This window comes from Echeneis naucrates, chromosome 22 (genome assembly GCF_900963305.1).
Source record: "Echeneis naucrates chromosome 22, fEcheNa1.1, whole genome shotgun sequence".
Taxonomy (NCBI): Eukaryota; Metazoa; Chordata; class Actinopteri; order Carangiformes; family Echeneidae; genus Echeneis; species Echeneis naucrates.
Window position 1 is genome coordinate 5,230,207 of NC_042532.1, and position 24,248 is coordinate 5,254,454.

General features: G+C 40.9%; 2 protein-coding genes across 2 annotated transcripts in view; both read left to right on the plus strand.

Annotated features, from left to right (window-relative positions):
* Positions 1 to 9,505, plus strand: part of LOC115036165 (ALK tyrosine kinase receptor-like) — a 23,092-nt gene extending 13,587 nt beyond the window's left edge. Inside the window, exons 4-10 of the mRNA XM_029494301.1 lie at positions 1,422 to 1,587; positions 2,999 to 3,146; positions 5,952 to 6,062; positions 6,743 to 6,884; positions 7,990 to 8,157; positions 8,796 to 8,894; positions 9,339 to 9,505. Coding sequence (XP_029350161.1) covers positions 1,422 to 1,587; positions 2,999 to 3,146; positions 5,952 to 6,062; positions 6,743 to 6,884; positions 7,990 to 8,157; positions 8,796 to 8,894; positions 9,339 to 9,505 — 1,001 coding nt within the window. The remainder of the gene's footprint in view (positions 1 to 1,421; positions 1,588 to 2,998; positions 3,147 to 5,951; positions 6,063 to 6,742; positions 6,885 to 7,989; positions 8,158 to 8,795; positions 8,895 to 9,338) is intronic.
* LOC115035495 (ALK tyrosine kinase receptor-like) overlaps positions 8,143 to 24,248 on the plus strand; it is a 22,956-nt gene continuing 6,850 nt past the window's right edge. The window contains exons 1-10 of the mRNA XM_029493343.1: positions 8,143 to 8,157; positions 8,796 to 8,894; positions 12,826 to 12,981; positions 14,090 to 14,200; positions 15,641 to 15,827; positions 16,370 to 16,460; positions 16,751 to 16,815; positions 16,900 to 17,029; positions 17,507 to 17,604; positions 20,283 to 20,375. Coding sequence (XP_029349203.1) covers positions 12,828 to 12,981; positions 14,090 to 14,200; positions 15,641 to 15,827; positions 16,370 to 16,460; positions 16,751 to 16,815; positions 16,900 to 17,029; positions 17,507 to 17,604; positions 20,283 to 20,375 — 929 coding nt within the window. The 5' untranslated portion in view covers positions 8,143 to 8,157; positions 8,796 to 8,894; positions 12,826 to 12,827. The remainder of the gene's footprint in view (positions 8,158 to 8,795; positions 8,895 to 12,825; positions 12,982 to 14,089; positions 14,201 to 15,640; positions 15,828 to 16,369; positions 16,461 to 16,750; positions 16,816 to 16,899; positions 17,030 to 17,506; positions 17,605 to 20,282; positions 20,376 to 24,248) is intronic.

The following is a 24,248-nucleotide window of genomic DNA, read 5'->3' on the forward strand; positions in this document are numbered from 1 at the left end:
TGCATTTGCTAAGACCAGACTTAACTGCAAATCGTTCTGTTACATAGGGGTGTTTCAGAGTGTTTTTCAAAGCATCAGGCTGCTTAAAATTGTCTCTGCTGGCGCATTTTACCAAACTCAAAATAAATGCTTGTGAGGAGACTGAGTGTAGCTCAGTATGAATTACTGATGGTGGATGACTTACGGTGGGCTCTTGGACCAAAGCAATCAGCAGGATCAAACTGACGAATATGCTGCTCGACATACAGTCCATCCAGATTTCAACAACAATACCAGTCATCATTTGGACTGGCAGTGATAGAAACATCCATTCAGGATGAATGTTTCTCGTGTCTTTACAATCATTCCATCCCAAACAGAGTTTACTCTTTGCTGTAAATGCACCATTGCGGGCTATAATTCTGCTGGAGATAATTGGTAAGAAAGTGGTGCATATTTATAGTTTATTTCCAGGTAAACACACAGGTAAATATTTGCCAGCTCGCTGTCACTGTTTCCCCAATCAGAGGGAAGGTTTTGGTGATAGATCCTGGAAAATACTGAGATCTCAAGTCACAGGGTTTGGCTCTGCACAGCAAATAACTTTAGCAGCGGAGTATGTTGTGGTGAGAACATGATAAAATTAGGTCGCACTCTTGAGACTTGTCCCAAGTTATCTCCTCCCTTAAAAGAAAAAAACAATCAATGCCAGTGTCTGCCTATTCTAAAAGTATCACACTAAGCAGCAAATCTGAAGTCACAAAATCCACCATTCGAGTTTTTCTTTTGCTCTGACTTTTCTGCTGGTATCAGATTTGCCATAATCAGCCAGGCTCTGAAATGAATAAGAGTTCGTCTCAGAGAGTTCACAACTAGGCCAAAGGAGAAAGAAGTGAGAGTGAAAGAGGTGCATCACTCCCCGGTGTCCTTCTCGCTGATCTCTCTTCACAAGCCTTAAATCAGGGTTTAGCACTGCAGTGTTAAGTCCTTCCACGTCCATCTGACAAGACTAATCTTGTGCTAACTACAATGAAAGGAACACCAATTAGCACTAACACACGGGATTACACAGAAAATGAGGAATAATGTTTTTCACCTGTGATCTTGTCATACACCCTGCGGCAGTTGTGAGTGCGCTGATGGTGGCGTCTCATACAAGTAGCTTTCGGTTTGGCACTTGCCCTCCGAATGTGTAATAATTTGCCTCATATCTCTATATTTGGGTTTATTGACGTGAAAGTGGAGTGGTGGGGAATGTGAAGTGGAATGAATGGGAGACAAATGGAACTGTAATGAGTCTGTGGTGCGTGCTAAATTTCAGCCTCTGTGTCATCTTTAAGTTTGGATAGAATTCATGTGAGACTGGCTGCATAGTGTATGGCTATTCCAGTTGCTCTGTGAAGTGCTAAATATTATTTAATTTTTTTTCTCTTCATGTGCAGCCAGAAAATGGATTTTTCATACCTGTGGGGCTGTGGGGCCAGAAGGCCCAACTCCCACTCAGTGCCTCAACTCCTACAGGAACACAAATGTCAATGTGACAGTTGGCACCCAAGGGCCATTCAAAGGCATTCAAATGTGGCGTATCCCGGAAACTGGCACTTACAGGTAGGACCGATGCCACCTCAGAGGACCTGAACACACCACCGTCAAACCTAACCATTCTTTGTAAAATAAATGTATCTCTTTATGAATCATCTTGTTGTGTGGAGTTCACATCTCTGATTTTGAGGTATCAGCACTAAGTGCAACAATTTTTATTTTTTATTTTTTTTTTTTTTTGCACTAATACAAACTCTTCCTCTCACCCACATCCACTGCTCTGTGCATCAGCATTGCATCAATCCTCTACAAGCACTATCAGACTTTTTCAGAGGGGTGCAGAGGCTGTTATAATGGCTGCTAAATAGCATGATTCACACCTGACTCAAAAATCCAAAAACCATCCACCTCCATACTTAAGTGGATGGCCTTTAACGTTTGAAAATACCTAAATAATCATCCGTAGCACCTTGACCTCAAGCTGTGCACTGTTCCAGGATTAATCCTGTAACATGCTCTACCTCGTGCACGATCAATATTCCTCCTGTGGGCATTCATGACAACACGGGGCGTTTAACTTGGATTTGACTTGGATTCTTCATAGAGCAAGCTGCTAACCTCCCACATCAACACAGAAACAAACAAGCATGCAGTGATACATGCACACACAGTATTAAGCTCAGCCAAAAGCATAAAGTCTTAAAATACCTAGTGAACAACAACACGGACCTTACTATCATAACACATGTCCCAAAGTTGTAGGAAAAACACCTTCTGTCTCCACACAAACTCATAAATGTTGTCTTCATTCGGCCTGGTTTAGCTGGCAGAGCCTGTGAACAAAGCTGACAGACGGCCACAGAGATGCATATGTGCTCTGTATTTCCCAAAAGTCATTAGGCAAACAGCTGAGGTAGTTACTGAGCACCGGGCAACGTTTTCAACCAAACTCAACCACGAGGGAAGAGAACTATCGAAGCTCTCCCAAAAACCAATCAAGCTGTTGTTTGGTTTTTTCGTGTTTGTGTTTTTTTTTTCCCTTGGCAAGAAAACTGGAGCATTTGAAATTAAGCATATTCTTCTACAATGATGTGTATTTGTAGGTCTGTCTGTACTCTTGTGTTGTAGTCTATAAAGGCTTTTATGTGCATATGTTTTTATAGTGTGTCACGCTAGATCAAATATCTTTGTGAAGAACACTCATGGTGAAAGTATGTTTCAGTGTTTTCAAATGAACTTTTGCCAATTATTCAATGTACACTCATGAAACATCACCCTCATGTCAGGTGAAACATCATCCATAAAATAATCATTTTAAAACCAAACATAATCCGAGAATCCCATTTCTTATGTCATTAGGATGAAATATGAAGGTAGGTATGTATGTATATATATATATATATATATATATATATATATACACACACACACACACACTCACATTTTTAAAATGCATGTTTCTCTTTGTTAACACCAGGATCACAGCCTACGGTGCGGCTGGTGGTCGTAGTGTAATGGCCATGAGCCGGTCACACGGCGTTCACATCATTGGAGACTTCCCGCTGAGGAGAGGCGAGCTCCTTTATATCTTGGTGGGACAACAAGGGGAAGACGCATGCCCCAATGTGAGTGTTGTTTCCTTCTTTGTGATTCAGTAAGTCAACTATCATCCCATCAACAGAATAGAAGAATGTGTAGAATAGAAGCATGTGAAAAGCAATAGTCTACTGTTACAGCGAGGTACAGCAAAAAAGAAAAATTAGAACATTCAGCTTATGGGTCTATAAAACTGTGAATGCTGCGATGATTCACATTTCTGAAATAGTCCTATGTCTGGAAATGGAACAATAATTTTTCTTTTTAATGGGCTCACAAACGGATGCAACTATACTTTGTGTGTTTTGTGTTTTCTCCAAACAAAATTAATGTAGAAAAATTCAAGTTGCTGATAATCTCAACTAGTCTAGCCTTGTCTATGATGCACAATTAGAGAGTAGTGGAAGAGAATTTTCCTATGAGACTCAGCATTCTTTTACTTCCTACAAACAGCATAACTTTCAGGGACCTGCCAGTCTTCCTCATGGATGCTGAAGGGGCCCCTGGACCATATCCATTATGCACCCATGCCTTAAGTAACACTTTATGGGCACCAACGACTCGTTAAATCAGCGACGAGGACTCGTGATCTTCTCGTTGTCTCTTAAGCTTACTTGTGCGCTTTTGCCAAGGGTGGCTGTCATCCATTATGCTTTAGAGTTCCTTCGCTGGCAGCAGCACGGCGTGCATCCTCTCACAAGTCAATGTGACAACACAGAGACTAAAACCCTCCCAATCCCTCTAGTTGCCAGTGAAACTATTGACCATCCTCTATTTAGATTGCTAAAAATTTTGTTCTTTCTTAAAAAAGCAGAACTTGCAACAATCAGAGAAAATTACCAACAGCATCAGAAATGTTTGACACAGTGAAATTGATCATTTTGTGTAGAGCTTGCATGTGGTCGATTTCTGGTTTGTATAGATGTGCTTGTGTCTTCATACATGGCAAAGGCTATATAAGCTGATATAGTCTATTCGTAGCAGGAAATTCATCAAGATATATTCATTTACTGGTTGAAAATTCATAGACAAATAAAAGATAGCAACCCTGTTAACTGTCCTGATCTGACTGCTCGTGTCCGATTTTGGTGCAAAACAAACTCAAAAACAAAAGAAAGAAGCAATCTTTTTACTTTGCTGTTTAAAAATCTACTTAGCAATTTTAAATAATGATGGCATCTGATCAACAGCAGATCTCTAAGTCATGGAAAATAATTAGTTTGGTTGTGTGAAGGGGATTATCTATGCATGTGGATCATACACACATCTGCTTATTGCGAGCAGCTGCGGTCGGCAGGTCATGAAGCTTAATCCACAATTCCCCAGTGACAAAGGGAGCAAAGATATGCTTTAAACCAAAAATGTTAAAATATCAGTCATAGCAGAGTACCTTTACATATTTCATAATGTGTGTGGCGGGGAACCTCAAAAGGGCAAGCGTGCCATAAAGAACATCAAACAAGGAACCCTGACAGCAAAGAAGTGGAAATTGCAGGAAAAGATGAGAACCATTACAGAAAACCCTTCAAATGATGCATAAATATTTTGATTAGCAGTCGAATAATAAGACGGTGATGTAGCAGCCATTTTTGTGTAACAGGTCACACTTCAAGCGCCCATTTTGTGTTGTGGCTTTCAAGGGTCAGAATGTGAAGCTTTACAGGCGGGGGTCCTCACTGCTGTCATCACTGTGATTAGGCGTCTTGGGCTTTTACCATAACCCTGAAGTTGTTTAACCCTTTAATGTCCTGCTCAACCAACTCAAAAACGAAAAGAAATAATTTTCCCATTGCTTTTTTTTTTTTCCTCGTGAGGACATTAAAGGGTTAAGGGTCTGCTTATTTACCCGCACTACTGACAGGAAGGGGTAGGAGCCTTCTCCAAAGGGTCGCTGTGATTTGTGCTGAAGAACAGTATTCTCTCTCCTACATTCTTCACCCTGGTGAGGGAAATGACACCTCCATTGTCCTGGCAAATACTAATTCTTTGCATACATGTCAGTCTTTTTCTGCTATAAACACACGCCTTCTCTGTCATTGTCTTTCTCTCGCAGAAACAAACTCAATTTTGAAGCGAGAAGCTTCTGTCACAGGAAAGGGCTGAGAGGGAGAGAGAGACAGGAATACTCTACCAAAATATTTGAATGAGCTCCTTTTTACCCCTTTTACCTGTCAATCACAGACCTAAAGTACTAAGGTCCCGCCCCCTCCTCCCTAAAAACCCGTTAGACTCTTGGTTCAGATAGATGTGGGAGTTGAAGTGAGTGTGTTTGTGTGAGGTTCAGACAGAGTGAGGGGAGGGAACTTGTGCCCTCTCGCTCTGAGTAGAACTGGCTCCAGGCAGTTCAGCAGGATAGCATCCACAAGCTGGGCGCGTCATTGCACTAAAGCTCAGCTATGGCAGAGTCCCTGCACTTCACATCATTTGCCAACAAAATGTCCAATTTTGCTTAAAAATAAAGCAGTATCTCTGTGCATTTGTGTGGAACAGCTACAAGCTAGCTGGCATTGATTACTAGTTTACAAAATAAATATTCTAAAACAATAATGCTAATGGAATCATTTTAAGGTATGCATAATGCATAATTTTGAGGTCTTTTAACCTGCCGCATCAGGGACAAAGATGGCATTGTTATAGTTACACAGTAAAGAGACCATCAGTCAGCCAGGGAACATGAAAATGAAGGTATCCTAAGTATAATAGATTAACAGTGACACAGAGTAAAGAGTGCATTTCCAGTGATAATGAACTCATTGTAAGCAGTTGAATCTATAACCATGTTTAAATTTGGCATTCTCAGTGTACTGATAAAATATCACTCTGCCTCCTTGCAGTCCAACTTCATGCTGAATAAGATCTGCCTGGGACAGAGTAGTCCAATGGTGAATAAAACTCAAGTAAAAGGGGGCGGAGGAGGAGGAGGAGGGGCCACATATGTTTTCAAGGTAAGAAGGTGTTGTAAGAATGATACAGTCAGGGAAACACTTTTATACCTAATGGATTGTACATGATTTCTAGAGATTTGTATGTTTTGTTTTTTTTTTTCTTTTTCTGTCGCATATATAAAATTAGACAAATTCCTATCGCGTCACATAAACTACATTGTAGGTGTTTGCAATGTTGTCAGCTCACTAACCCAGAGTAAATTCAGTTTCTTGCCAAGAGTCATGCTGCAATCAGCAGCTGGTTAGCATAGCTGAGCACAAAAAAATCAGAGGGAGAACATCAACCTGGCTCTGTGTGGCGGCAAGTGAACTTACCAACCACCAGCAGTACAGCTCACTATACATGTCAAGTTGTGTTAATCAGCTTAGTATTTTAAGGGGCATCTGTTGGACTGGCTTTTGGGTCTCTGGACTCTCGTGGTTGCATGAGAAATGGTTCCCCAGCAATTTGAATGGATTAAAAAAGGAAAATGTAACATCTTAACTTGTTAGCTTTATCTTTTTTTTCACACCTTAGAACAAAGTCAAGATATTTGTTTCCCACTGTAGTGATAGGCTAAGCTAGCTGGCTGATGGATGTATTTTAATATTTAGTAGGAAAATATGACAGTCGTGTAAATAACTCTCATATAACATATAACTCTCCATATAGCTAATTTCCCTGCTGTAATTTTAAACAGGTGGAAAAAGGAGTGTACATACCCCTTGTTATTGCTGCTGGAGGAGGAGGCCGGGGCTACAGCAGCCAATCAGAAACCCAGCTAGAGCAGATGGACTATGACCCCAGCCAACCAGGACGCAATGGGAAATCAAACGCAGCAGGTAAACTGCACAGTTTCGCTGCGTGTGTTGGCACGGTTTGATGTGCAGCTGATGCATGGCGGTTTTATGTAGAATACGATACAATATGCTCAGTATATGGTGTGTAACTGCAGTTGTGTGTAATTACAGGGAGAATCTTTTGCACACTCAGTGTAGTGAATGTGTTAGAAACCTTCAGACCATGATAGATGATAGCAGATGACTAATCCTTCTACAGCGCTGTAATGTATGCGATTTATCTTGCCCAACTTTAGGATGAGGAACACTTCTTATGTTCTGTTCCACACTTCATGCCACCACAAGAAAAAGCCCAGTTTACAGATAGCCTGGAGTGGAATTGGTTATTTGCAAGTCTGCCTGTACTTGTAAACACATCCATTTATCCTGAAGGTTTTTCACTGCTGTCCTAATGTATAAGTTTCAAAGACACTTCGCACTTAACATCTGTGTGTGTGAGTTCACAGTGCAGCTCTATTCCAGATAATTCATATCGAGGACTTTGCTGGGCAGAGCAAGCAGTGTAGTGTTATGTCTGTGCACAGTGCAAGTTCCATTATTCATGTACCTGAAGTTGACAGGCATCCCAGAAAAAAAACAAGATATTGATTTTTCACATCTTGACAAAGCCCAGCGTTTACTTTTGAGGGAAGTTGTGAATGAAATTTTTAGCGTGTCTTTTTCTATTTGTTTGTTTATTTTGTTTGTCATTTCTTTATATTTCGCAGGCTTCATAAGAGGAGGGGAAAAAAGTAAAAAAAATAAAAAAAAAATTGGCTATGGAAAGATTATTTTTAACTTTATCTCTGTTACCAGGTTTCTATGAAGGGATTTTGATGTTGTGGTCTCTGCTTTAACCCATGCTGTTATCATAAACTGGGGATTGCTGTACTTATGCATCTCATTAAATGTAATACTGTGTGTGTGTGTGTGTGTGTGTGTGTGTGTGTGTGCGCACGCACGCACGCTTAAAGACATCACACATGTATTTTTGCAGTTTAGCACTTTTAACATATTTTGGCCTACGCTCACTCTCTTCCTTTGCCATAATCACACACACTGTGATTCTAAACATGTTACTTCTCTCCATATCAAATGTGTTTGACAGGTGGAGGCGGCGGTTGGAACGATAGTGCTACTGTTAGTCAGGGTGGCAGACCACTGCTGCTGGGGGGTCAGGGAGGGCAGGCCTGTCAAAAGTTCTGGCAGACCCACGGCGGCTTCGGGGGTGGTGGGGGAGGCTGTATGGCCGGAGGGGGCGGCGGAGGCTACAGAGGTTAGTCTAAGGCACTTCTAAGTTTTTCTTCTTGATTTAAAAAAAAAAAAAAAATGCTTTAAGAAATAAATTGTGTTGAACTATGGAACCCAGATGTGTGTCGAATTGTATTTTTCACTGGGCAATAAGGGTGATACAGAAAAAGGATCATGCTGGATTTAAAAAATATCTGAATGGTCAATCCATTCTCATTGGGATCAGAACATTTAATATGGAATATTGGAATATGACTCTGTTTATCCCGTCTCACTTAGCTTCTACAGTTAAGCTAAGATGATAAACTTTAATTATCCTTAGTAAAAATTAAACGGGGTCATTACAGCAATGGTTTGTACACAAGTAATGAACAAAAACAAACTAAATTATTAGATATAAATAATTCAGGGAATGGCGTGGTGAACATTACAGTATACTGTTACTGTATGGAAGTGGTAAGTACAAGGATGAAATGTGTGTTTCAAAAGAGAAAAAAAGGCTGATCAATCGATGTAACGTCGATTGATCACAACAGAAGGTATAGTAGCTCCAGGAATCCCATGTACTCTTAAATGTTTTTGTTATGTTGAATAAAACACAAGTTAATTGGTGAAAGTGTGACACTGAGGTTTTGCTGCTGTTAATTGTTCCCTTCATTTTAGGTGGCAACACCTCCATAGATAACAACCCCAAACACGATGGTGATGATGGCACGTCTTTCCTGGGCCCAGAGGGCGAGCCCTACCTCTATCCTCTAAAAAGTAATGTGAAAGGATTTAATACTTTTTTTTTTTTTTTGGAAAACCCTTTGTAATGTCTCTAGGTGAGAGTTAATATATTTGTATTTCACAGAATAATGAGAATAACAGTTTTTCCAATTCACATTCTAAATCCGTTTTTGATGTGGCGCATCTGCAGTTTTTCCCAAAGCAAGCAAAGATTATAGAACAGATTGTTTTATTGATTAAGCTGCCTCCAGACGGGGAGTGGGAACCAATCAGTAACTTTACCTAATACTGACCCTACTCACATTTGAAATTGGCAGTCATTTAAAACGCTATAGTAGTTAAAGGCTTATTGATCTGCCATGCATTATCAAAGATTCCCTTTTCTCCAATGTGTACAAAAAAAAAAAAAACATAGAAAAAAATAAGAAGCAAAATGACAGATGTTTGTAGCTTCATTTTCAACTGTTTATCTGGTAGGGAAGCCCACACTCCTCTCCCAAGCCACCTCCACTAACTCATCTGGGAGAATGGTAAGAGAAGTAACTTGTCCGGGGGAACCTGGGTCCCCTCGCAAACGTTTTTGCCCAGAACACCTCTTCTGGGAGGTGTACGGGAAGCATCCGGGTCAAAACCTTGAACCTTGAATTGCACCCTCTCAATATGGAGGAGGAGTAACTGTATTTTGAACCCCTTTCAGATGTTTGAGCTCCTCATACTAACTGTAAGGCTGAGCCTGGCCACCTTACAGAGGAAGCTCATTTTGGCCGCTGTATTCGCAGCATTGTTCTTTTAGTCACTACCCAAAGCTTGTGACCATAGATAGACCGGTGAATTGAGAGCTTTGCCTTGTGGTTCAACTCTGATTTCACCACAATGGATCGGGATAGCATCTGCATCACGACATATGTCAACCCAATCTGTGTGTCCATGCCCTGCTTCATTTTCCCCCCACACACCGAGATACTTGAACTGGACCGTGGCCTCAGTCTTAGAGGTGCTTATTTTCATCCTGGTCACTTCACACTCAGCTGGGAACCCTCCCAGAGCGAGCTGGAAGTCATTAGCCAATAAAGCCATGGGGACCACTTTGTCAAACAGCCTCGCCACCAGACCTGACTCACTCAGCCACTTGGATGTACCTAGAATTTCTGTCCTTCCTGTCAGAGTCCTATCCTAACAGGGAATGGCTCTGCCTTACTGCTGGCAATATGCTCCAGACTGTGAAACCTGTCGTACGGGACTAAATGGCCTGCAGCAGTAGGCCATCCGCCCAATAGTCCTGGAGCTCCTTCCACTGGACACCCAGAGGGACATGGTCATACTCCCCAGATCCACAGACCAAATTTAGACTGATTAGAGAAACATCCATGCCCCTTCAGCACACCTGTCAGGGTATTGTGCTGGTCTATCACCTGATAACCTGGACGGAAACCACATTGTTTCTCCTGAATGTAAGGCTGGACTAGATGGATTCCCTTCTTGTCACCTTGGCATAGGCTTTCCCAACGAGGCTGAGGAGTGTAACGCACCTATAGTTGGAACACACCCATCTGGTCCCCCTTCCTGTAAAGGGGAACCACCACCCCAGCTTTTCACTAGAAAAGGCATTGACACCAATGTCCACACAATGTTGGAGCAGCTCTACAACATCCAGAGCCTTGAGAAACTCTTTTCTTCACTCAGGTGTCAAAAGCCCATGGTTTCAAAGCAGCTGATAAAACAAAGTTGATCACGGACCTGCAACTGGTGCCGGATGAAGTGACGGACATCCTTATGTTTGAACATGGTGTTACTTATGGACAGACCATAGCTGTCCATCAGTTAAACACCACTCGGGTTCAGATCAGGCAGGCCATTCCTCCCAGTCACACACCTCCAGGCCCCCCTGGGTATTCTGATCAATCAATTTAATTTCCTCTTGGAGAAAAGTTTTCAGAATCAATTTCAGCTGAAAACGAGATATTTTACTAATACAGAAGAAAGTGGTTTCTTAATTAGATTACACATTATCCATATTCATCTTCATTATGTGTGTATACAGTGACTTTCAAAATAAAGTTATAAAGGTTGGTTAGGAAGTAAAGAATAAAAGTAAATCAGTTTCCGAACAGTAGATATAAAGCAGGGAGTTTAACAGATAAGGCTCTGGTCATGAAATGTTCTTAGTCCAATAATTCCCAAATACCTATGTAAGTAAGGTAAATGGTAATGACAGATATTTTTCCTGTATAACAGCCTGTTTATCCTTTGAAAGCATTTTTGTAGAGATTTGAATGAGAAACACCAGCATAATCTGCCAAGACCTAAATGTCTATATTGCATCATCTTAGAAAGTACAAGGTATCAGAATCTAATATCTGTGATCTAATCACTTTGAAAAATATCATCATGGGAAAGGTCAGGTGTAATGGTGTCTGTGGTTTGAAGTTATAATCACAAAGGGCTTAGCCGGTAATTACCGTCTCATCTTGAATCCACAGGCAGGATGTTGGGCTTAAATAAAAACAGTAGGAAATTCAGGACAACCCGACTATGTTCACTGAAAGAACTAAAAATGGATAAAAAAAAAATAAATAATAATTTCTTACTGTTGACAGAGGAAACTGCTTTGCAATACAGTGCACTAATCCACTGGATGCAGGCTTTTTAAAAGCCAGTGAAATAAGAGGCAGGGCTGCACCAGTCATCCAGTCACATTCCTGGTACGCACTGGAGAAAAACATGCATTTAATTGGAGGGCAGGAGACTCAATGAATTTCACTCAATCTACCTGTGTGACAGAGAAAATGCAATTTTACACAAGTACGGCAGGGATGCAAGATAATTATTCAACATGCTTGTGGATTGGAAAATTACTTATTTGTACACTCCTATTTGGCTTTGATAGTTGAAAAATAGTTTCTTGGCAAATACAATTATATGATTAAACAAATCATGGAGCGCAAACTGAATGCCCTGGGAATATTTGTGAAATTCATCAGAAAAGCCAGCGTCACCTTGTACACCCCAGTAGATAAGTAACAAGGCTGCGTGTAGAGATGAATACAGAACGCCGCCGACACATTAGTATGGGGTAACCATCTGTTTTGGCAGACATTTGCAGTCTTCCTTAGAACCCTTTAGGTATTTTGAGCTTAGATTTATGTATTTGTGCTTATAGAGCTGATAACCGAATGATGGAAGAAAATAGATTCTGCAGATGAGGGCATTTGCTTGGCTTACTAAACAGAACAAGCTTCCACAGCCGCCCCATGACTAATTCATGATAGACTGATTTGTCGCCACTTGCTGTGCTTCACGTTCAAGTGAATTGATTTCTTTTAAATGTAAATAAAAGTAAAGGACGTTGTAAAGTCTATTATCGATTTATGGCAGTAGAAGCATCTGTGCCGCAGAGAACAGAGTCTGCAGATGTTGATGATAGTTAAACTAGTGAGATTGGGGTGGAATGAACATACGCAAGATTGTATGATGACCAGCGCTGGCTTTTCTCACCTCATATAGTTTGTACCTGCTCGGTCGCACCGTTGTTGGAATGGAATCATGATGTTGATGAAACAGCGTTGCTGTGCGAAATTACGCTGCAGCTGTAAATCTGTTGACTATGAACAGAAATTTTACGCCATGCTGACTTCAGGTCTGTCAGACCACATACCTGAAATGGACTACACTTTTCACGTGATTCAAGACACACAGAGTAGAAGAGCAGGATGCTGGATTTTCCATTAATACAAAGTTCAGTGTGTCCTTCACTGTGATGTAAACCAGAGTATTTTAACACACCCACACATTTGGCTGGAAGCATCAATTTATTGATCATTGTCTTGAATAAACATAATACTCAGGCTCATCTGCCTTGTCTGCGCTGATTCCTGTGGAGGTGATTCTTGTTTATGCCTTCTTTGTGTGTGTGTGTGTGTGTGTGTGTGTGTGTGTGTGTGTGTGCACGCATGTGCCTCTAAAGCTATGGAGGGGGACGGTGAGGTGATCATCAGCCCGGTACAGAACTGCAGCCAGTGTGAGAGCGGTGAATGCCACGGAACCAAGGACAGCATTGTCTGCTACTGCGATGACTACTTCATCCTGGCAACAGATGGAGTGTCCTGCATCAATGCTACAGGTCTGACACACGGTTTTATAGTAGTATATTGGGAGTAGTGAACCGTAGTCTATCTCTTTCTGTTCCGCTGAAATATAAGAAATGAATTCAGATGTGTGAAGTAGTTAACCTGAATGTAATTGCACCTGTAACAGACAATGACTAGGTGGATAGATAATGAATTAATCTTCAACAGTAATTAAGCCTGGGAGGCTCCGTGCTTTATCGGAGCTTTATCTGAGGAAATGTTTTTCTATAGTGCATTAATCATTGATAATAATTATCAATCCCTTGGATAAGCTAACCCATTAATGAAAATGAAGGCACCTATAACACTATTAGCAGGTGTTTTGAGTGTCGATCTGTGTTTTGTAATTAATCTCTTTGCTGCAGTCAGATAAAAGCTCCTTATCGTATTGTGTCAAAGGTTGAGGATAAAATGCTTCACCTGGTTTCACAATGTAGTGACATGGACAAAAGATTTAAAGTGCATTTCAAAATGGTATGAAACTTTCTCTAGTTCCCTCTGTATATTAGACCATGTCAACCTTGATTTAAAAAAAAAATAAATAAAATAAACTAGCTCTCACTCAAGTACCTTGTTTTCTGGCAGCCTCAAACTGTAACGAAGGAACGTAGACAAGCCGCCTGTGGATACATAATTGCCTCTCTAATTATGATTTGTAATCTCGGATGAATAATGAATACCGAAATGTACATCTGAAATGAATGAATATGGTGGAATATCACTTTATAATTTGAGTTGAATAACAGGGCTAGCATTTCAATTATATCTTCATGACCCACAGCTTCTCCTTGCCCTACGATTTAAAACTCTTCTCATATGCTCTCAGTAGATAATTCTATAATGCCAGGTCATAAAAGGTCCCAATCTCAATATGGTCTCTCTCAGTGTGCAGGTTTGTTCTTCGCTTTAGACAAATGAAATGGGATCACTCCATGCCACTGAAAAAGAATTGGCATGCACTAACTGTCGCTGCTCCTAAGCTCTGTTGTGTTATCGCTTTCACATCATTAATTAAGTTGAGGATCAGAGTGGCAAAGCGAATGTTAATACTCCTGGGGAGGATAACAACTGTGCAACGCTGTTGTTTTCTCTTGTCAGCAGTGTCCCCGCTGTCTCCCCAGCCTACTCTCTCCTCCATGGCACTGGGTCTGTCTGTGGGCACCTCAGCTCTCATCGCGGCACTGCTGCTAGCCGTGTCAGGAGTCATGATAAGTGAGTTTGACACCGCACCACATCAGTCAGTAGCTCTATGGTTCTAAGACACTATGTGGTTATTGAGCAAACATGAGAATAATACAGCAGATATTTTTCTGAAAAACGTAATATCTTTGATTTTTTTTTTTTTTTTTTGTGGTATTTGAAACTGCAGAATGGAGACAATCGTTGTCAAATAAGTTGCTTCACGGGTGACCTTCAAAAGCCTGCATGTTCATTCATTGACATGTCACATTGAGTACAGTATATTTCCACCTTTTAAGTGAAAACACTGCAAAATAATTTTTAAGATGCCTCTTTATGCAGAAATCTTACTCAATCTTAGGAATTTATGATTGAAGGCAGCATGGGTTGGAGATTAAAAAACGTACCATTCTTTCAACCCCTCTAACCTTTATCATCAGTCATTGTCAATCATCCCTGACAGGTGTAGTGTCGCATATTGTTTTTTTTTTTTTTTTTAACACATCTGTAAACAAGGACCTGTGTCTTAAGAAATAACAGCTCAGACAACGAGGAAGAAGTGGAAGTTCTTTTTCGTGGTCCCTCTGACCACCCTAAACAGACTGTTCTGAGGATGTGAAGTGAACCTCAGACGTGCTCACACATCTATCTGCTTTAAGGCTGTTACAGCCAGACATATGCACTAATTGAGTCATCGTCTCCTCCACGAGAACCCACGCACCCATTCACACTTACAGACCAAGTCACATGTCCCACTCCTAATCCCACCTACACATTCACACCCACATTGGTAGCCGAGCGAGAGCAGAGGATGCGTGGGACTATGTCTGTGATGAATGAAGCACATTAATGATGGATGCCCACTTAGCCAGTGGCTGGCAGCAGTCATACATTAGACAGCACTTTGTACATAAATAACTCACTTACACTCATTGAAACATGCGCATACAAACACACACAAGTGATTCTCCCAGGTCTAATGTATTCACAATTGAAGTCAAAGCTTCTTGCACTACAAAGTGTGTGTTTGTGTTCACAAGAGATGGAAAGAGGAGTAGGTCTGCTTTTATACTGTGTGTTATTCTGCATAAAGTTTAATATGAAGAGGCAGAGCGTCGGTTATCTCGGTTCTGTTCTATGTTCCCATTTTACACCTACACTGTGTGCGTAGATGTTTGCATGTGATTGTGCAAGATCAATTCCAATGTCGAGGATTTTATTCACACGTTATGAATATTTTATAAAAAGACAGGTCTGACATCAGACAGAGAACGAGCAATAGTTCATATTCACAAAATAATGCAATTTTATAAAAACTGCTCTTGTGCAAGAAAAAAAAGGTGTGTGTGTGCGTGCACGCAAACTTCAGCTATTGACAGTATTTTTCTACAAGAAGATGAGTTCATTGTTTTATTTGTTTGGTTTTTAAACTGTGGATATCTCAATGACGGAATGAAACGTCTTTCATTTCAGTGTATAGGCGTAAACACACGGAGCTGCAGTCCATTCAGCTGGAGCTGCAGAGTCCAGATTGCAAACTCAGTAAGCTGCGGGCCTCCACCATCATGACCGACTACAACCCCAACTACTGCTTTGCTGGCAAGACATCATCTGTCAATGACCTGAAGGAAGTGCCACGACGCAACATCTCCCTCACAAGGTAAAAGATGTCACACTGGAATCATCCACCTACATCTACGATGAACTGAAGAATCCCGACTAAGGACACAGTACTCCAAGTGTAAAGTCTCAGAGTGCATGGGTGTACTGCAGTGATCTGAGTTCCTGAGAAATCATTTTTTCAGGGCTCTTTTCCAGTTTTAAAGCATCTTTCATGAGTTTATAGTTGACTAGTTTATAATGCTGGTTTAAACCTTAAACCCTACATGGAAACATGAATCTTCTCCGATATCCAGAGCTGTCCAAGCTCCGAATCACATCAACCAGTTAGTTGCCTTTACGGACTGAAAAGATAATAAACTAATGCAATGTAATGTAAGGGACTAGCATCTCTGCACAGCTGTGTGGAAAAAGATCACTTGTATTGATTCAAGCAGCGTTTAATTCCATAGGTCATCAGGTCTGGACACAGGCACATGTAGGACGTTCTCAGGGGCGAAACCTCAGAACATTGGTATTGTTTCAGCTTGATACTTCAAATATAAATGTAATTGTACATAATTGATGTTTGTGTCTCTCCAGGGGCCTGGGTCACGGGGCTTTTGGGGAAGTGTATGAGGGGCTCGCTGTGGGGATACCTGGTGAGCCAAGTCCGCTGCAGGTGGCAGTTAAGGTGAATTTTCCAAAGCAATAACTTTTGTTCTGTCTTACAAAGGTCAGACTTTAATTGAATTAAAGCATATCCTGTAGGGCCTTTAATATAATTACACATCCAATTTGTACAAGGAATGCTTTTGATGATGAAAGTGAGCTAAGGGTATATTTTTCATAGCTCTTTTGCAGTTAAAGGCTTTGTACTACCGACACTAGAGCACTTCTTTCCATTAAACACTGCTTGTAAACAACTTCATGTTTAACTTCTAATCTTTCCTTGCACTGAGAGTTGGGTTCTTTTTACAATAGACCCTTCCTGAGGTCTGTTCAGAGCAAGATGAACTGGACTTCTTAATGGAGGCTCTAATCATTAGGTGAGAGCCACTCCAGTCAGTTTTTTTCATCTAATGCCATCAATTCCGTTTCTGACACATGTCCATTTTGTTTTGTTCCTGCAGCAAGTTCAGCCACCAGAACATTGTACGTTGTATAGGAGTGAGTCTCCAGGCCATGCCCAGGTTCATTTTGCTGGAGCTAATGACAGGAGGAGACCTCAAGACTTTCCTGAGGGAGACCAGACCCCGACTGGTGAGACAAACTGCTGGACTGTATTCAAGTGCCCATTGATGTTAGATAGTTGACCATCAGAATTGAACTTGTTGTGATCCATCTTAGATCTCTTTCTCGGCAGCCATCTTGGCAACAATAAGATAAGGCTGATAAGATCAGGTACCTATTTAAATGAAGCCAAATAAGAATACTGATGTTATGAAATCAGTTTATGCCTGATGTTTAAAAAAATAGGGTTGTTGCAAAATGTCTTTTTTTTTTTGTTTGTTTGTTTGTTTGTTTTTCATAATTTTCCCTCAAAAATTGGTACACTAGCCCAGAACAACCTAAACTGTGTGCTTGCATCAGTAAGACTGTGTTTTGCTGATATAATTATTTTGTGAGGGGCACAAGATGCGCCCTACACTCACCACCTTTGGGGTAGTTTTCTTTCCAGGATTCTACATGTGGTTTGTCTCTCAACCTCTCTGCTCATACATATATTTCTCTATTCAGGAGCACCCATCAAGCCTAACCATGGTAGACCTTCTCAATGTGGCCAGAGACATTGCTAAGGGCTGCCAGTATCTGGAGGAGAACCAATTTATACACAGGTACGTCCACAAATGACCACTCACTTAGCATATTCATATGCAAAATCAACAAGGTGGGTATGCATAAATTCATTTCATTATTATGAAAGCATGTATTGTTCTCTTTGTCCCTGTAATTTTCTTGCCGGGGCAGATACAAGACAAAAGCAGCATAACACATGGTATCAACAATATACAGCACAAATGAATATGCATACATAGGGAATGAAGTTACGCAAAATTAAATAGAAACTCAACAAACACAGATATGTCCACATTTACCTCCTGACGCCTCAGAAGTAAGAGCCGACTGCTTCAGTTCAAGCGTAACATATGGACTCTGCATGCCTTTTGCCTTTCGATGATAGCAGAAAGGACAAGTGATGAGTCTAGCATCAGAGCAGCCAGATGGGGTAGCCGGCTTGCTTTTTTACGGTCTGTATGCAAGGCACAAGTCAACACAGTGCCAGTGCCTCTCCATATCAATATTTACAGCAGTTGGTGAACCTGAGGTTGTGAGTAAGAAACTTGAAAAGCCGCCTCTTCATCTCATCTTTCAAAGAGCTCCTCCATAGACACCATTGATATGCAAGACTTGGCCAAGGTCAAGCCTGCTCCTGTAGTCAAACAATTAAAGCACCCCCTCCTTCCTTCATATCTGTCTTTGACTTCCTTGGAATTGGTCCTGACAGAGTATGCCTATTAAACCTTATTTGCCCCAACACGGCACAGTAAATCCCCATCAATCCATCTAATGGCTGATTCTTCTCTACGAGCTCATGAGCTTTCTCTTCCTTCCTCTCTGCCTTCACATCTGTGTTAAAACTCACTTCAACGCTGTCCTTGAAGTTCACTTCAGTTTTTATGGAGGGTTGAGTAAAGGGAATGTGAACGAGATATGAGGTACTACTCGTGGTTGCTTAAAAAAAACAATGCTTTTTTTTTCTCTCTCAGGGATTACTTGGTTTGAAAATTAGTTTTGGTTAAATTCCAATGTTACTCCTGAATGATGACATCTTTCTTTCGGGTTTCTGTGTTAGTATTTGTATTTTACTGGCGGATCCCATGATGCTCTCTGGCGACATTACATTACGTTAGGCTCGGTGCTCATAATGGAAATTATAAACACTGGAGGGAAAAAAGCTCTGTGTTGACAAAAGGCTGATATTCAGTATGATCGCAGATGTTAAAAGAGACTTCCACAGAGAAATGGATCTTTAAGCTGCAGTTTAAATGTACTGTAGATACAGTATGAGCACTAAACACTGGGACCACAACTGTTTTTAAATAACTGCGCTGCGTGTGCAATAGCATTGTGTCCTTCCCCTCAGCCTTCAGCTAGCAGTTCATGACAATTGCTGTATTTCAAGGCTCAACCTTTGCCTGCAAGCAAAAGAAAGTCATTTCCATGAATTCTTCCAATCCATTAAACAGGGACTCCTTGGATTTAGCTTCAGCACCTCATCAGAAAAGATTTTGTGAAAGTGTTTTTGTGTCATTGTATGTACTCTCCCACATTTCGATTGCAGTTGCACTGTAATCGAAATGATTCAGTCTTACTGAAGAAGCTGAAATGCCCTGAAATGAATGAACTGAATATCTGGCTTGATAACTCTGTTTACTGATATTCATTTCACACCCTCTGTCCAAATTGCTAGAAAAAAACTGATCATCTTAGGTTTAAAACGAAAAGCCAGTGCATGCTCTAAATGCTGTTGTTTTCTTTTTTGTTTTGTTTTGTTTTTTTTTTTCATGCTAAATTATTTAATGGCAGATTTGAAGTAGTACTGTAATATTAGTTGAATAGTTCCAAGCACTTCTGGCACATTGAAGTGGGGCAACCATGCACAGTGCAGTCCCTGTCTGAAAAAGCCCTCAGTTTAAATAATTCTGAACTACCACTTTATCCTCATTGTGTCATCGCTCATCTAACTTAATCAGTGTGGAGTGTTGAGGCCAAACATCAAAACAAAGTATTGCTGTCGACACACTCAAAGAGCTTAGTGCGGTCATTTGTATTGCTGCTTGTTTTTCATTTCCTGCCCTGCCCTGTCTCATGATTGAGCTGGAGCTGTGTCACATGGTGTTATTTTGATATTAAATCCTGGGTATTTATTGGCCATGGTGCACAACTTGTCTTAATCCTGACAGCAGCAGTGTGCTCCCAATGTCGCTTCCTAAGATGGTATGAAAGTGAGATGCCTGGAGAGCAAAATGCACCATGCAGGCTCCATTTCCTTCTCCCCAGATAGGAAATGCTGCATGCTGACTGCTCTCTACCGGCTTGGTTATTCTCGAGAAAATATAGTAGTTCAAATATGAATTCTATGAATTTTCTCTTCCAACCCACTCATCGGCATACACTGTGCAAGATTTCTATCTTTCCTCTGGAAACACTGCGTGTCATAAAGGCGCTGTAAAAATGCACATACTTTGCCAGTTCGCCAAGGGCAACTTGGTAGTTACACTGAACTTCAGATCCAGCGGGGGAGTGTCTGTAGATGTTTATATGTGAAGCCTCTTATACATGCAAATATATGGAAATCTATGGCACTGGCCAGGCAGTGTGAGTGTATATCCACCTCAAATCAAGTCATTTGGACTTACAGTGCCAATGATCATTAGTGTGTTTTCAGTAAAGTTCATCAAGCCAAGCAGCGTGCAGATGCAGTGACCTTTTGTGTTTTTTCTTCTTTCAGGGACATAGCAGCTCGGAATTGCCTACTGACCTGTAAAGGAGCAGGTCGTGTGGCCAAGATCGGAGATTTCGGGATGGCCCGAGACATTTACAGGTACAAGTCCAACACTGGTCAACGATTTTGCCAAGATGAGCAGGTTCAACCTCGGAATTTTTAGCATACGTGAGCAGGAGAAAGACAGCATGTCATCTGAGCTGGTATGATGTGCTTGCATAAATATTCATCCTCAGAATTAAGTAGATGTTATAGCTTTGGCTACAATCACTGCGCTAGATCTGTGGAGATAATCAGGCTTCTGGACACATTTTACTATATTTTTCTTTCCAATTAATCAATCTTTGGATTGCGAAAATCCTCTCCAAAATCATGGCTCCCATTCGGACTGAATCAGATTGTCCTGCATTACTACTGCATTCATTTTCCTTTCAATTTTGTTCTTGTCAGACAAAAAACAACCTTGTGAGTATGGACTGGGTCTCCCCCCTATGTCTTTGAGTGAGCGAGAGGTAACATGAGGTTCTTGGTTTCCTCGTTAGTAGTCTTCCTACTCGCAGAGTCACTCAGTTTGTGAGGACAACCTGTTAATATGTGCCATATTACTTCTATTTCTTAATGAGAAATTGAGCTGAGAGCCAGGGCATGTTCAGTGGCTTGGACATTTCTGTGTCCATTCTCTAAATTATGCAGAAAAACACCTGACAGGTAGATTTCCCCTCACTTTTATGTTGTTATGTTATGTTTTGCTGACTAATTCTACCTGTTTATGGAGATAGTTACCTCTTTGGTCTCTAGATATAAAACCCGAGCTAATGTCTGGATCCTGTCTTGCACAAGGCTTGATCCTCTGCCAGGCTCTGTTGATTTTGAGCTTTGGCGGTTTTTCCTTGATTTTTGTGCTTCTACCTTGAATTGATAGTGAAACTCTGCTGACCAGTTGACCCATGGCCCATCAGCTATGACATTTATTTAGTAATGTGATGTACAATCAAGAGTCTGTCCAGGTTATTTTATTTTGAGAACCAGTGGGGTGCTCTATGCTGCCCTTGTGTCTGACTTCCCGCCTGGCTTGATTAGCTTTGTGCAGGCCAATATGGTTTCTGCCAAAAACAAAAACAGTAACGATGCATCTGCCTCCAGTGGAGTCCTGGGGTTAGACCAGATTAGACAAGATTCCAGATGGGTATTTTGCCCATGTGAAACTCTGGGCACAAAGTCTTCAGCCACATGATGTAACAAGGTCGCTTCTCTCAATAGCAGTGAGTGAACAGAAACCAGGGAAAGCTGGACTTTAATCCTTTTGGTATCACTTGTGAGAAACTGGCTTCACTGGAAATTAGCTTGCTGCACAGCTGATTGATTCCACAGACTTCATTGATACCTGAATGTTTTCCTGCTGCATTTGCAAATATGAATTGCAAATTTGTCTCTGTGCATATCCTTGACAATTGCATTCAGGATCCCATTACTTTGTTGAGAGCATGACAACAATCAGAGACAAAAGTCATGAGTTTGTCTTCCCATGTGATTGTAAAGGCTGTGGCACTTCATCATGGAGACTTTGAAACTGGTAAATGTTGAAGCTGAGCTGTGTAAGTCTTTTTATCCTCCATCGTACTGGTGTGCTGAACCCTTCCTTTAATCTACATCAGCTCAGCGGTGGCCCCAGTGGCATCTCATTATTCTTAGCTCAAGCTTTTTATTATAGCTACCACAATTTCACGTGACACAATTTAAATGAATGCGCAATCCAGCAGGGAAATCTCCCAAGCCTTTCATCTGCTAAGAAATTAGAACAGGGGAAATATGTCACAACATCCAGCTATATGAACGCAGCACTTTTGAATATCTGATGGAGAGTCACACAAGAGCAAAGTCACTCTGAGAGCATCCAGAAACAGGCTGTTGCACAGTTCCCCTGAGGAGGTGCATTAGGAGCGCTTGATTTAAATGCTGATGTCAGTTTTTCAGGTGCCTCGCTTTGATTTTGTTTTTATCCCTCAGCCTGGAGCTCTGGTGCTGGCCCTTGGAATTTTTTTTATTATTTTTTTTTTTCCATTGTTGTTATGTTGAGAGGGAGGGGCGGCTGTTTTGGCCTCAATGCTGTGCCATTGGTGCATTGTTTTTGCTGTTTCATGATGTGGCCCTCCTGCTATGTGACGAGGGACATGGGAGTTCTTTTGGGGCCGTCACAGGGGACGGATGTCACAGTGAGGGACTAGGACAAGGCTTAATGTCATCTGTCTACATTCTGGGAAGGGAGCCACAGGCACACTTGTTCCATTTGCTTCCTCTCCCGCACACAAATTTTACTGACATAGTCTCACACACGAGTGGTGTGGTGGTGAAGGAAGAGATGGGTAAACAATTGCTGCCTGAGTTAAACACCTGATGCTGTGAAGAGGAGCACACTTTGCTTTCAATGACCACATAAGGAGGCAAATTTATTGAGGATTTCTGCATTTTGACAGAGCTTTACTATTTTAACCTGCACAGCATTTCTAACTTTAACAGTATTGGCTTATCATCCCACGTTATGCTCTCAGCCAATGAAAAGTGTGCGAGTTATTCAGTCAGAAGGGCCAGACAAAGACGAATCGATAGCGTCGGAGTCACAGTTGGAGACTAGCATCGAGTAATCAGGCCAGAATAATTATTTGCCAATAAATGCATCAACGAAAAACTATATTATTTTCATATGTTAATATTTTCAAGGTTGACTGTTAAAACAAGGCTTTCAATCTGGACTGGACATATTCCTTCATGTTCATTCCTCCCACTGGCAGTTCAAACCCGTCTGTCTTTTACGCTCAGAGTCAAATCGACTTAAACATTTGTTTGATCTTCGTAAAAAGAAAGTGCTTCATTTGAATATTCACATTTTTCAAAAATGTGTTTATGTATTTTATATTTTGATGTTTCCCTGGTTTTACTTGAATTGAGTTAATTATTAAAACAGACTTCAAACATTGTTGAAATATTACTGAAATGTCCTTCGTTTGAGTTAAAGGTAACCTGTTGATCACATAGATAAAGGGAATGATAGTATACTCAACTTTCCATGAATGTCGTGCATTAACACAGCAACTTGAATTATTTGATAGAGAGACGCAAGGAAAGCCATATTAATGAAATGTAGGGCATAAGAAATGCACATGCATCATCAGTGGACCTCAGCTTGAGGCCTTGTTATCGAACTGGACCTTGTTGAATTTTACTTGAAATCCCTGGTGTACAGCATGACTTGAGGTTGTATTTAATAATGTATCCACCATAAACAAAGTCATTCAGCACAACGAACAGAGAAGTATTTGGCTTCACATTGTGTCAAATGCATTTTTTTCCTTTAGTTACCACTCAACGCAGTCCACTGTGTGCCTTTGTCTCTTGCTTATTCCCTCTAATACTTTTCTATCTTCCAGCTTCCGGTCCGCATACAAAAACACCCAAGTTTGTACCACAGATTTCCAGGAACTGCGTTTAAGCCTCCCTGATCTGCAGCGTTCAGTTTGTTTTGATGGTTTTAGCAGTAGTAACAAATATGTCCATAAATGTTTTTGTTAAATAAATAAATAAATAAAAAAGGGAGATTGATCCACAGATACAAGGATTATCAGTCTTATGCTCTACATTTCAGTATTCCTCCATTTTTCAAAACGTTTCAGCATTTTTTCACGGACAGATAAGACACTGAATAGCAATGTACAAAGGTTTTTCTCTCTCAGAGGTCAGAGATAACAGACATTATAAATATACTGCAAGAAAAGAATGTGGACTCTGCGAGTCCTTCTTGTAAACGTCTCTTCACAGAAACTAGCATTCAGGCTTTACAGAGCAACGAGTGTAACAGCAACTGAGCACCACAGCTGTTTCATCTAATTGAATCTCTTGATCCAGACCTGTCCACTTCCCTTACTATTTTCTTTATTGGAACAGACAGAAAAATTAGCAGTGTAATATACTAATGGG